Below are 13050 nucleotides of genomic sequence, written 5' to 3' on the forward strand. Positions count from 1 at the left end.
AACGTTTGAGCTGTGAAAACCAGAGGCAGTTTCTAAATGCAGTGCTTAGTAATCTGATTATTTTCATTAGCACAGAAACTAAGTAGCAGTGGGTATTGTGAAATCAACCAATGTAATCTTTAGCACACATTCTGTAGAGTGGCAACTTCTCATTTTAGACCAGGGCTGATGAGAAACCTCCTATATTTCAAGTTGGGCTTTAAGTAAAGTTTAGGATAGTTTGTTTTTTAACTTGGAAGTTCCAAGCATAAAAGGAAAGCAACATTACACACATATATTTAAAATTAATGTAAATACCCTGATAGTCATATGTTTCTTATGCTATAACAATTAAAGAAAAAAATTAAACAGTCAAACAGGGACAAAGTGAGAGTAATCAAGTCTTTGATACGATAGGCTAGAGATGGTAGAAAAAGAAAAGAGGTACACACTGTAAAAAGGAGGTGTATGTGAAAAACCTAAATTGTTTTACATACATTAGTGGAACGGTATCCTCTTTGAGTTTGAGAAATTCGTTAGAATATTTAGAGGTTCACTTTCTGATGTATCACATTAATCCATTCTTTCAACATAAACTGGCTTCTTTTAATTCATGAGACCAGATAATTTGATTATTTCAAACTCTACTTTGTGTTCTAAAAACATTCATATTGAATAATATACCGTATTAAGCCAGAGACATCTCAGCTGTACTGCTAGTGTGATTTTAAGGCTCTTATATGTAGACAAGATGCTATTAGTATTAAATAGATGGGCTATGTTGTATCCATACATATTATAGTTAAAGGAAATCTTGGGTGGTTGTAGACAGGGGCCAAGAAGGTCCAGGGCCCCTGGAGAACTGGTCCCCTGTACTGAAAACATACATTTCAAAGCAGGCTTGGAATGGGAACGATTTTCGGCCCTGGCATTTTTCCAACTACACCGTCCCACTTATGGAAACGTGTGCGTCTCAAACGTGAAACACAATACAAATACACATTGTGGATTAACCCATCTATCTTCAAGCATCACATGCCAACCATCACCAAGACTTCTATAGTGCAGTTCTACAGTGTATGCTGCTGCGTAACGTCCACACTTGCATCCTAAACTGCCAGTTTGGGAAACATCCCAACCTGGCAACAATGCATGTAAGACGGGAAACGTTAGCCTTTAGATGCAAAACCCCATCATGCACCGCAACATATTTTTGGAAAATATTCAAACATAAATTTGCTAAATATAAGAGGAACATCATAGTTTTGTTTAAAGAAAGCATTTTAGCTTTATCATAATTTAGTTTGTTGCAAGGATTTTACAGTTTGAAGAAATAGAAAATGACACCATATGCCAACCGTTACAAGGATGTGCATGACAAGTAAGGGCTATATATACTGCATGCATCATGTAGGTAGTTAACATTGTATTACTTCTGAACCTCCTTGAGTTATTTATTGTCACAGGTAGGAGCTTTAGCTTTAGAGTAAGTGTTTGGGCCTCCAGTCCTTGCACACCCACCAGGCAAATGCCTGGTACCACAGAGTACCAGTCCAAGCCTGCTACAAACTGTAAAAAATAATTAAGTACACTTATCTTGACATAACTATATTTCCCTTGATTTGCAGGTACGTTCGGGGTCACAGTTGTTATCTATTAGATCAGGACTCTGCAACCTTGGCTTTGTGGCACACATAGAGGAGGCTTTTTGCAAAGTTTTAAAAAGACTTGCCCTCTCCACTTTAAAAAAAATAAATGACACGGGCACATGCACAACCCTGTACCCGCTGCCTAGAGGGAACGCCTATTAAATGTGTGCGAGAGCATGCACGAGCCCATTTCTCCTCGTGCACGCTCTGTTTAGAAGTTGCTGTTTGCATCGCTCATACAAGCTTACTTTCCAAAAGAAGATTTGCAATTTTTCATTTTGTCAGACTCACCACCAGTAAGTGAAAATGGGGTTGAGCATGTAGGACAGCCTTAACATATAGTTAGAATGATTGACAATTAGGAGGACCACTTATTTCGATGACCCACCCAGAAAAAGAACATCATTGATATAATGATGTGCTCTAGCCATGTTTTTCTATTCTATCTATCTATCTATCTATCTATCTATCTATCTATCTATCTATCTATCTATCTATCTATCTATCTATCTATCTATCTATCTNTATCTATCTATCTATCTATCTATCTATCTATCTATCTATCTATCTATCTATCTATCTATCTATCTATCTATCTATCTATCTATCTATCATCATCATCATCATCATCATCATCATCATCATTTTTTTTTACGATTTAATACAAATATACCAGTTGTTCTGCCATGCATTTTCTTAAGGAAATTGTACAAATAAAAACAAATCTGAGTTATTAGTTTTGTTGTTTTTGATAAAATGCATCCAACATTATTATTATAAAAAATAAATGTAAACTTGTTAAAGTAAAAGTTTTTTTTTCGTTTTTTAGACAGCAGCTTATTCTAATTAAAGGGAGGGATATTATATCACTGAAGCTTTATGAATAACGTCTCTGCAGAATATAATGACAAAAGCTGAACTCAAACTTAAGCCCGTCTCAGATCTTAACCAATCAACGTTCAGCTCGCGCACCCCTCGACCAATGGCTGATCAGAGAAGGCTGGAGAGAAAGAGTTTGAAGGGCGGTACCGGGCAGAGAAAGGAAAGTATGGATCAGAATGCTGCTGCAGTGGAGCGTTGAGCGCCGCAGGCTCCAACTTACCGAGTTTGTTTTTATAACTTGATAAAGACACCGTACTGTTACTTTGAGTTTAAAGATAGCTTACTATTTTGTATGTAGTTTAGTCTTATAAAGTGAGCCAGCTCGTATATGTTGGTTTGATTGTATTGAATGGTTATCCTGTATAAGTTATCAATACCTTCATGGCGTTGATAGCGAGTGAGTTAAACGGAACCGCGGTGATTTACGGGAGAGTTGGCTCAAGAAGAGACGTGGTTCACGTCCCTGTGGACGGCTATTTAACGAATAAAATGCAACCTAAGGAGGCGGAGTACACCACAGAGGGCTTACCGAAAGCCTTCCTGCACAGCCTGAGAACTCTTTTTGACATTTTAGACGACGACAGGCGGGGGTATGTCCACATCTCGGAGATAGAGAGCCGTTGGCAGGGCGCGGATACTAGGGAGCTTCCCGGTGGAGTGCTGAGCTGCCTGAGGAGGGTCACCCCTCCGCATGGCTGCCTCACCTTTGAGCGCTTCGTGGCCGGGCTGCGACACTCCATGCTGAACCCTGAGAATAATTCCCACTTTAAGGCTCAGCAGGGTCAGAGGTATCCCCAGAAGACATGCAGCGTGGGACCCCGACTGGAGAACAAAGTCCGTCCGCTGGGCAACCTGACGAACACCCAGCGGGCGTCCTCCCTGCAGAGCCGAAACCGCCCGGAGGAGTCCGCTCGGTACGGCGCGGGCTTCCAGAGGTCCGGGCGGAGTTTGGAGCGGGTTCCCATCGCTCCGGAGGACGGGTGTTACCCCGCCGACCCGGGCCATGCTCCCAAACCCACACAGCCGCAGCAGAGCCGGCTCAGGAACATCGACTCACTGGCGCTGGAGTCTCCACAGATCCATGAAGCATGTAAGTGGATAAAAATCAGGTTTGTTCATCTTCTAAACTCAGTGGATGATTAACTTTGTGTTTAAGACATGACACCTTAGAGAAACGTTATAAAAATACTTTAACAATGTAAATAGACAGTTCACTCCATCGCACACTTATATCCTAACTCTGCACTAATATTTTGTCTGTTTCATATCTTTGATTTCACACAGTACGCAAACTATTTTATACATTCCTTTTCAATTCAATTTAGTTTCTTTATATAGCTCCAATTCACAACACATGTCATCTCAAGGCACTTTACAGTTCACCAGATCAGTCGAATTGATTCAAAGTTTTCTATCTAAGGAAAACCAGTTGATTGTATCATTCATTGACTGGGATGCAATCCCTCACACTAAGCATGCTTGTAGTGACAGTGGAGAGGAAAAACTCTCTTTTAACAGGAAGAAACCTCCAGCAGAACCAGGCTCAGTGTGAGTGGCCATCTTCCAAGGCCGACTGGGGTTCAAGGAGACAGAAGCAGAGATACAAAAAGCAGCGGTAAAAGGCGGCCCCTTCCAGGAAACACCCAGCCAGGCAGACGAACTCTGAGCCAACTCTCATGTCAGAGGATGAAGAGGGCACATCCAGCCAGTCACAGGCAGAGAAACAGGACTACACTGAAAAACAGGCCGATCTCCAACATCTATAAACAAAGGTGTTGATGGCAGCAGCCCATCTGATATTTCTCTCCAGGGTGGAGTCACAGCCAAACAGGAACAGACGAGGCGAAGCTACTATGAGAAAAAGCAGAGAGCATAACGCTAGAGATTGAACTAACATATTCTGCAGAGTGGAAGAATAGATTACATATGGGATTCATAATATTGCATATCAGTTTATTTTTCTATTCAGCCCTCTGTTAGAAATACTCTTGGTTTTTTTTTTTTTCAACAACTCCTGGGGGATTGACTATAAACAAAGATGAGGTTAAGGAGTTTCCCCTGTGCAGCCTGACCATCACCCAGGCTTTTTTACACCTTTGTTGCAAATGCAGGTCAAATAACCTGAGAAATGTCCACATCTCTTGCTCAATCCTTATCTTTGTTTCTGGTTTTATATCTCCTTAACAAACCTGCACACCATTTCCTTCATGATATCTCTCATAGCTCGTCTCGTCTTTGTGCTCTCAGGCCTGTCCAGAGCTGTATTAATAGATAGCCGCTCACTCTCTCTGTCCAACCCTCAGGGCTTTTACAGCTTAAACCCTTACTACAAAGGACAGTGTTGGTTTTCATTCAGAAAGATGGATTGATATGATAAGATTGCAAACTTTGCCCTATTCACTCAGTTCAACTTTTTCAAGTATTTTACAATGACATGCAGCTTCTAAATCACAACATTTTCTTCCAGTAGTCTTATTTGTCATATAAAGCATCAAGGGATGCACCAATCATGACTTGTTGGCTGTTAAAATTTTCTTTCTTTTTTTAACCATAACCTACTTTACCAGTTTTTAATTTATTTGGATCTGTGCAAGCATATTTTCTCAACCTTTATTTATTTTTTATGCAGCTGCAAAATTGAGGTAACTGCCTATGCTTGAGGCTAAAAATACTTTGAATTCTCAGTTTTATTCTGAGTTTTGAATACTCTGCTTGCTGATAACTGATCTGATATGAGGAAGAACAAGTTTATTCCAATATCTGAGTAATTAATTGAGCATATCTGTGTAATTACATTTTAACAAGCCAGCTTTGTCTGATCTAATCTTGTCATTTTTTTCTTCTGAAATATATTTGGCATGCTTAGGTTAGACATAAACACATCCTTGTTTTAGTAAGCCAGTGTTTGTATTTTGAGTTAAGCATCTGAGATTATGTTTAGGGAAATGTTCCAACTGTAGGCAACCGTTAGTATCTTTTTACTGCATCTCTCTCTGACGTAAACATACGTTGATCTAACCGGGCTTAATTATTACCCCTAATTAATGTCATAGCTCTCTAATATTTGTTGCAATGCTTCAAATGAATCCCTTAACAGACTTTGCACAGTGCTGCTCGCTCAAATATGCATTGCCAAATTACAGACTGAGCCCCATAGACACCAGTGATTGTGATCTAATCTCTCGCGTGTGGCCAAAGCCTGATGATTTAGTCCAGATTACAGCAAACAGAGCAGAGCTCAGTGATTTGCTGCTGCAGTAAAATCCTCCCCGAATTCCTAACATTCAACTCAATTTTTTTCTCTACGCTTTAGTGTTAGAAAGAGAAAAGTGCATAGAAGCTCATCATTGAAATCTTTATATCCGAGAGCAATAAAGTACCTCTCAGAAAAAATATGTGGATGAGTTAGAAAACTTTACATGCTTGATTGCAGAAGAAGATGAAGGTTTTGGTTCTGAACCAAATGAAGAAGTAAAGACAAACCTCAGAGTTCAGCTGCAGCTGCTTCACATATCTTTATCTTCTTCCTTGGGCTTTTCTCAGTGAATAGATTTAACTAGAATTAAGATTGAATTAACTCTTTTTATGCCTTAGTGGACACAAATGTAAAAGAGACTCCCCCTCCTATTGATTGAAGCTCATGGGTTAGAGCTCCCCCTTGTGGTATAAAGTGGCAAGAAGAAAACACAAAACAAAATTTCTGCACAATTTCATGCTTCTATTTGATCATATGGGATTGTAGGAGCATAACCTCACTAAGATAAAGTGTTATGTTTCTCCAATTCGTGAAAATATTTTAATGTTTGGAAGCCTAACACATTCCTCTAAATAATTAGTTTATCAGAATTGGTTTATAATAAATCATATGTTTCAATAAATCCAGATTTTTCTCCCTCCTGTCTGTCTTTATGATACTCCCAACATTTCCTGGTCACTGTCATTTGTGTGATTTGTGGGCATCTAGTAAGTTGGGAAGACAGAAACTATTACTAATTTCACACAATCATTCTATATTTGACTTTTGTGATGTTGATCAACTATTAATCAAGAAATTAAAACAGTTAATGAGAAGACAGTTGTTTTTTTTCTATTGTCACCTCATTTACATTCAGCAAATAGTGAGAACCGTCCAAGGCTTCTGTGTTGTGCTAAACGTTGCTTTTTCTCTCATTTTGTCAAGGTGTGATGAAATCAGGTTTGCCAAGATCGCAGAGTGAATCAGCTACAGGATTAACTGGTGGGTCCAGGCGACATGGGCGGAGCCGGGAAGAGCATAGGAGGCATACCATTACCAATGGAGTGGATTATGGAATGGTTGGTGCACACCCTCATTTTTGCTGATTTTGCTGTTAAGTCTCTGCTTTCACATCTGTAAGTGGTGAGAAACTAACTTAGCCTCAAACCATTTAACGCAACAAGAGCTTCTTCAAATTTTGGTCATCATTATAATTTCTGCCTTAATTATATTTATATTTTTTTATTTTTTGTGCTGCTAAATGAAATCTCATCACTGTAATTAAAAGAGTTCTTAAAAATCCTGTAGAGAAAATAGGTTTGATGGTTGAAAACCGATTTAATGACATCACTAAAAATAGATAATACACTGTTTCTGTAGTTTGAGCAGCCAATCATTATAGCTCAGACAGGCTCATACTATCTGGGAGAAAAATATCTCATAGTTTGATTGTGTTAAGTTATGTTATTTAAAGAGGAACAAAAATATGATGGTGACATTTTTGATATGGCCAATTATTCAAAATCTGTTTTCTTTTATGTTAAAATAAATTTGTCTGGTAGTTCTGGATTAAGAATGTTGATGTTTTGTGTTTTGGCCTGCAGACTCTGATTTAGATCAGCGGCAAATATCTTAATAGTCTGTAACATGTAAAAGAACCACAGATAGCAGTTTGGAAGCCAAAAAAAAAACCTCTCAGATTATTCACAAACTGATTAATGCACTTAAAAAGTGCATCAGATGCTGCTAGATGATTCATTAATGAATTAGGGGAAAGAAATAGTTTTTTTTCAGTAGATGAGCTGCCTGAGATCATAGGTCTGAGGCGATAAGGGGGAAATTCTGCTTTCTGAGGATTTTGAACAAAGTGGTTGGGGCTGTTTCTTTGAAATTGTTTTTAACCAAAGTAAGAGTATTAAGAAAATATGGACAACTTTTGATATTTACTAGATAAAAAGAAAACATATCCATCTATTTAAAACTAATTCTAAGCTAAATGATTCAAGTGTTTGCCTCAAATTTCCTCTTTTATTTAGAAAAATGTGTGTGCGAAACTAAATTTTAAAATATTTAGTTTATATGAACCAGAGTTGACCGAGTGCAAATGAAGAGAGGTCCCAGTGTAGCCTTTAGCGCTTCCTATTGGCCCATGGATTCTCCTCCCATCCCTCTATCCCCTGCCTGTCCCCTCACTCTGCCCCTCCCACCATCCAGCTGAGCTCAGGCCTCCTCTCTCTCTTTTTGCTCCCCCCTTGCTTCATCATTTCTCACCCTTTCCTGCTCACCTCTTCTCTTTCTTTCTTCCTGTGTTTGTGTCGCCGTCTCCGTCTCTCTTCTCCCTTTGGCCACTTTTGTCTAGATAGAGGCTGACTGATCAACTCCCCCCTCTTCTCCCTCCACCCCCTCCCCCTTACCTCCACCCCTCCTTCCCAGGCCTTCTTGGCCCGCCACTGCCCTGATGGTAGTGAACCGGGTCGGGCCAGGGGGCCTGGTAGAAGTAGAGGATTCGCTCGGGTCGCCTGGACCAGCCTGGACTGCTGTGTGGGCCGCCTACACTACAGTCTTCATCCCCCTCAGCAATAGCCTTTATAGCAGCAAGGCTCTGCAGTTTTTCCTCTGGGTGAGTAGGTTGGGGGTGCTTGGAGAAGGTTGATGGATCTTAAGCTTGTTTTTGTGGAGCTTATCGGTATTTTTGTTGGTGCGTTATGACAGTAGATAAAGAAACTTGTTGGGATCATATTAAGATGATAGTGTTTTTGTTGGACAAGATGTTTAAGATAATTTATCTGCAGTTACTCTGGAGACGTTTTGCTCAAAGTTATTCTATAATTTTTTTAGAAATACATATTTAACAAGGCAATTTGTTTAATATGATTACACTTTTTTTATTTTTAGAAAAGTTTTGTTTAGAAACTCCGGCTGTACAGTTCAGGTGTAGAGCTGCTGTGCTTTGTGTGGCGTCGAGGCCAATCAGCGTTTGCGGTTTGGTGGGATGTTATTCTTCATGCTTTGTTGACTGTGCTTGTGTTTGCTCAGTCACTTGGATGACAGCAGGAGCATCAACTGCTTTCAAACCCTTTCATCCCTTCCCTGAGCTTCTTCATCTGTTTCCCTGCTTGTGGCCTAGAGCAGATCTGGGTTTGGGTCGTGTTTCATTCAACTCAGGGGCCCCCCGACTCCATCTCATTCTTTTTCTATAAACAACTCCTTTAGAGCTAAAAGCGGTTTCATAGTTTTATTTATGCCCAGAGTCAGGCCGTCTTTGTTGTGTGTTTTTTTTTTTTTTGCAAAAGAGTGATTGTTATTGGAATGTAGTGAGCAGCTCTGAGAGGACTGAAAGTAGACCCACCAGTGGCTGAATGCCAGCTATGAGGCCTGGACAGCAGCAGCATGCTGCATGGACAGCCTGGTCAGCACAACTCAATGCAGCCTTGATTTGCTGCAACCTCACACAAACATGTGCATTTCCCCTCCGTTCTCTTTAAAAGGCCCACACTAGGGTGGCCATAGTTGAAGTGGACCCACCGTCCTCCCTATTCTCAGGTTGCTGTGGGGTTGCCATGACGTTGGACTGATTTTTCCTCTCTAAAACATTGCACAGGATGGGAGAGAGTTTAGTACAATTGATGTGGCGCCATTGTTCTGTCCAGCACAAAAGAGCGTGTTGTAGGTACCGGGGTGAAAAGATGGAAGCTTGTCTGCCAAAAAACTGCTGGCGGACTCAAATCTGTGATTGGCTTTATTCTTGGCAACGGTTCTCAATGAGGGTTGCAGATAAACAAGAAGCGGCACCCAGAAGATAGTCTTATGGGTTGGTTAAATTCTTCTATAGATGTGTTTTAAGCACATCGAAAACCAACTTCTCTCTTTAATGACAACACAGACAATGAAGAAATCAGACAAGATTTCAGAGCGATCCTCAATGTCATTTCCAGACGCCTGAAGGTTAAATCCTCCTCTAGTCAACAGTTATATGCAGGCGTAAAGGCAACAGAAAAAGTGAGACTACCATAGCGTTTAGGGAAGAAGGTTAAATAAGTTTTTTAGGTGGAAAATGCTGCTGAAACTGAAGGTAGAGTCCATATTCAACAGTTAAATGACATGGGCTGAAAGGCCGCTTAGCGTTGAAGAAGCCATTTGTCTAAACCCCTAGGGGATCCACGGAGGTACTGCATGGGGGTCGCAAAAGTTTTGGTTGATTAGACTTCTTTAAAAATATTCTCCCCTGCAATTTTTTCGACTAATTGAAATGTCTTTAACATGAATTCAACACACTCTAGTAAACAGATAAATGGAGGCCAAAGACGTCTTTCATTCATCAATGCACACATTCAGAGACATACAGGAGCTCTTTCAAGCTGAGCACCATTTCATTCACAACACCTGTCCCATCAACGATGAATCCGAATCAGAAATTCTTTTATAATCCGAGGGGGAAATTACTTTTGTTACATTACTCCATCTGTAATAGAGTGAATATAGGACCAGTGTGAAATAACACAATCTTATACAATATTAGGGATGTATCGGTTTATGAAAACCGTCCGAATCGTTCGGTTCGACTGTCTCGGTTCGATTCGTGTGTGTTGCGTTCGGTTCATGCGCTGCTCCTTTTTCTCATAGGCGAAGCATGTACACTCCAGAGCAGAAGGTGGCGGTACTGCGACCAAAGCCAACCACCAGTAGTAAACAAGAAGAAGCGAAGCAGCGTAGCCGGGTGTAGCAGAAAANTTTATAGGTCTGCTGTATGGGACCACTTTGCATTTAGAGTGACCTACGATGACGGCGGAAAGAAAGTTGTGGATAAAAGTGCAACAGTGTGCAAGCATTGTGCAACACGTTTTGTTTATGCTAACAGCAACATGACCAACATGTCATACTAACCCCGAAATCCCACATACTCCGTCTGCGCCCCACTGCGCTCCAGACCGCCTGCACAAAGCAAAGCCTACAGCCTCCGCTGTGGCTCCCGTCCGCTCCGCTCTGAGTTCCTTGGAGATCGTAGAGGGCATGCGCGAGATGATTAAATTCAAAGCAGCAAAACATGCGGAAATGATCCAGGGTTTCCGCGGATCATTAAAAATAATTACAATTCATTAATTTTTTTGGATTTTTTCATTAATTTTTATGGGATTTCGGGGGAACAATCAACATATACCGAACCAAACCGAAAACCGTGACCACGAAACCGTGAACCGAACCAAACCATGGATTTTGTGAACCGTTCCACCCCTATACAATATATATAATTAGGGGGTCCCCGCTCCGTCTCACCATCGGTTTGGGGGTCCTTGCCTGAAAAACGTTGAAGACCCCTGCTGACTAAATGCATCTTATAGAAGATCAATTGCAGTTTCAAATGCTCCCGTGGATACTGATTTTTTCCTGTTGTCTGGTAAACGCTAAATGAATGTGTTTAGCCCTAATAATTATTGCTTTTTAAGGAGAAAGGGGTGGATTGCAGGCTTGAAAACCTTGGAAGTACAGAGGTGGCAGATTCATGATACGGGGCTATTGTTTACTTCACAATTTTGGAGGGCATAAAGAGAGGACATTGAATTATGATGGTTTAGTCTTGAGGAAATAGGACAATTTTCCAGAAAGCTATTGTGAAAAAGTAATAGAAGGAAACCGAAAATGCTTGATCCTAGTTATATTGTGAGAAAAACAGACACAATATGGTTTAACTGTGTAAAATTTTAAATGATTCTGCTAATGCATTTATAACAGTAAACATTTGGTCTGATTTTCTGTTAGTGTGATAAAGTATATAAACACTGTAAGTATGCAGTTTCAGCATCTTCTCTGTGATTCTCTTTCCTCATCCGACAACACTGCCTTGTTTTATACTCCATCTCACACAGCTGAAGCAAATGAAGGAGTTGGAGCAGGAAAAGGATTCGCTGCTGTCAGGCCTGGAAGTTGTAGAACGGGCCCGCGAGTGGTACCAGGGCCAAATCCACAATGTCACAGAGAGGCAGAGACACGTCGGACAGAGCTCCCACTGCGTGGTAAGTTCATGTGTAACTCCAGACCAGGAAAGAATTGATCCTGATGAGCAGAGTCATTGAATGTGCACATTCATGAAGAAGAAGAACTCCTCACTAATTAATTGTTCCTTTATGGGTAAAATAGACAAGTTTAACTTTTAGTCATAATGTAAATTGGGATTGTGACCCCTAAAATAAGCCATGGTGCTATGGGTCTGACACAAACAATGCTCTTTTTCTCTATTCTCATAACATTCAAAGACTATTAACATCTTTTATTTTCACATATTGTATTTATTTTCAATTATATTAGGGCTGCAACCATAGATAATTTTAAAAATCAATTAATCTGTTGAGTGTTTTTGTTGTGAGAATTATATCTCACCAAAGAGATATAATTCCCACCGCTTTGTTCTAAAAATAGACCATTTGTTCTCAGAGAGCAAAAAAAAGCATAGTAAACAGTTATTATTGTTCTTAGGATAAAAACCTTTGTTGATTAGATGATTAGTTAATAATTTGATATTTTGTACTATCTATATAAAAACAAAACAATGTTGTATCTTTGAGATGTCTTCCTGGAGGGGAAGCGAAACGTCTTCAAACCTTGGGAAACAAAGTCCATTGGATTGTTTTTAAACGTTTATGGAATGACCATGACCTGCATGACTGAGAATCTTCACCAGCATATGTATCTGTTAAGGTGTGAAGTCAAATGTGGTCTTGGTGAATGTATATTGTAAAGAAAATATACATTGCAGTTTGCCAAAGATAGCTATACTGAGTGGCTGTGAAAGGACCCAGGAAAGGACCCAGCCTGCTGCAAATCAATCAAAGCCCAAAGGAGTAAAGCTGCTATTCTGTTTGAACTCGTCACTAAAAGGCTCCTTTGACACTGGAAGAATGTAGGTTATGTACTTGTTTCACTGCCTAATGTTTTTTTATACAAAGCAATAACATGATGAAGTCCTGATGTGCGATTATAGCTCCTTGAATGCTGGTATTCATTAGCTGCTTATGTTGTCTCAGACATTAGCGTACACTTGACCTACCAAGTGACGGGTCAATGCTTGAAAAAGACAACACTGCACTGGGATGTTATATATTCATTATCTGTAATAGAGGCACCTTAAACTCTTAAGTTAAATTGATTCTTCCCTACGGTGGCCCTGAAGTGCAAACTGCAACTATAAATCTAAAAGCGCAACTACATTAAGAAAAACAAAACTACATAAAGTTGCGCTTTGCTTTATGTAGTTATGATTTCCTTAATGTAGTTGCGCTTTGCTTTATGTAGTTATGATTTCCTTAATGT

General features: G+C 40.0%; 1 protein-coding gene across 1 annotated transcript in view; it reads left to right on the forward strand.

The window, feature by feature from the left end:
• Positions 1 to 2670: 2670 nt before the first annotated feature.
• The window catches only part of sapcd2 (suppressor APC domain containing 2), a 16475-nt gene continuing 6095 nt past the window's right edge, over positions 2671 to 13050 (forward strand). The window contains exons 1-3 of the mRNA XM_015392840.1: positions 2671 to 3600; positions 6691 to 6824; positions 11610 to 11756. Coding sequence (XP_015248326.1) covers positions 2892 to 3600; positions 6691 to 6824; positions 11610 to 11756 — 990 coding nt within the window. The 5' untranslated portion in view covers positions 2671 to 2891. The remainder of the gene's footprint in view (positions 3601 to 6690; positions 6825 to 11609; positions 11757 to 13050) is intronic.

Source organism: Cyprinodon variegatus, unplaced genomic scaffold, assembly GCF_000732505.1.
Source record: "Cyprinodon variegatus isolate N-32 unplaced genomic scaffold, C_variegatus-1.0 Scaffold23, whole genome shotgun sequence".
Lineage (NCBI taxonomy): Eukaryota > Metazoa > Chordata > Actinopteri > Cyprinodontiformes > Cyprinodontidae > Cyprinodon > Cyprinodon variegatus.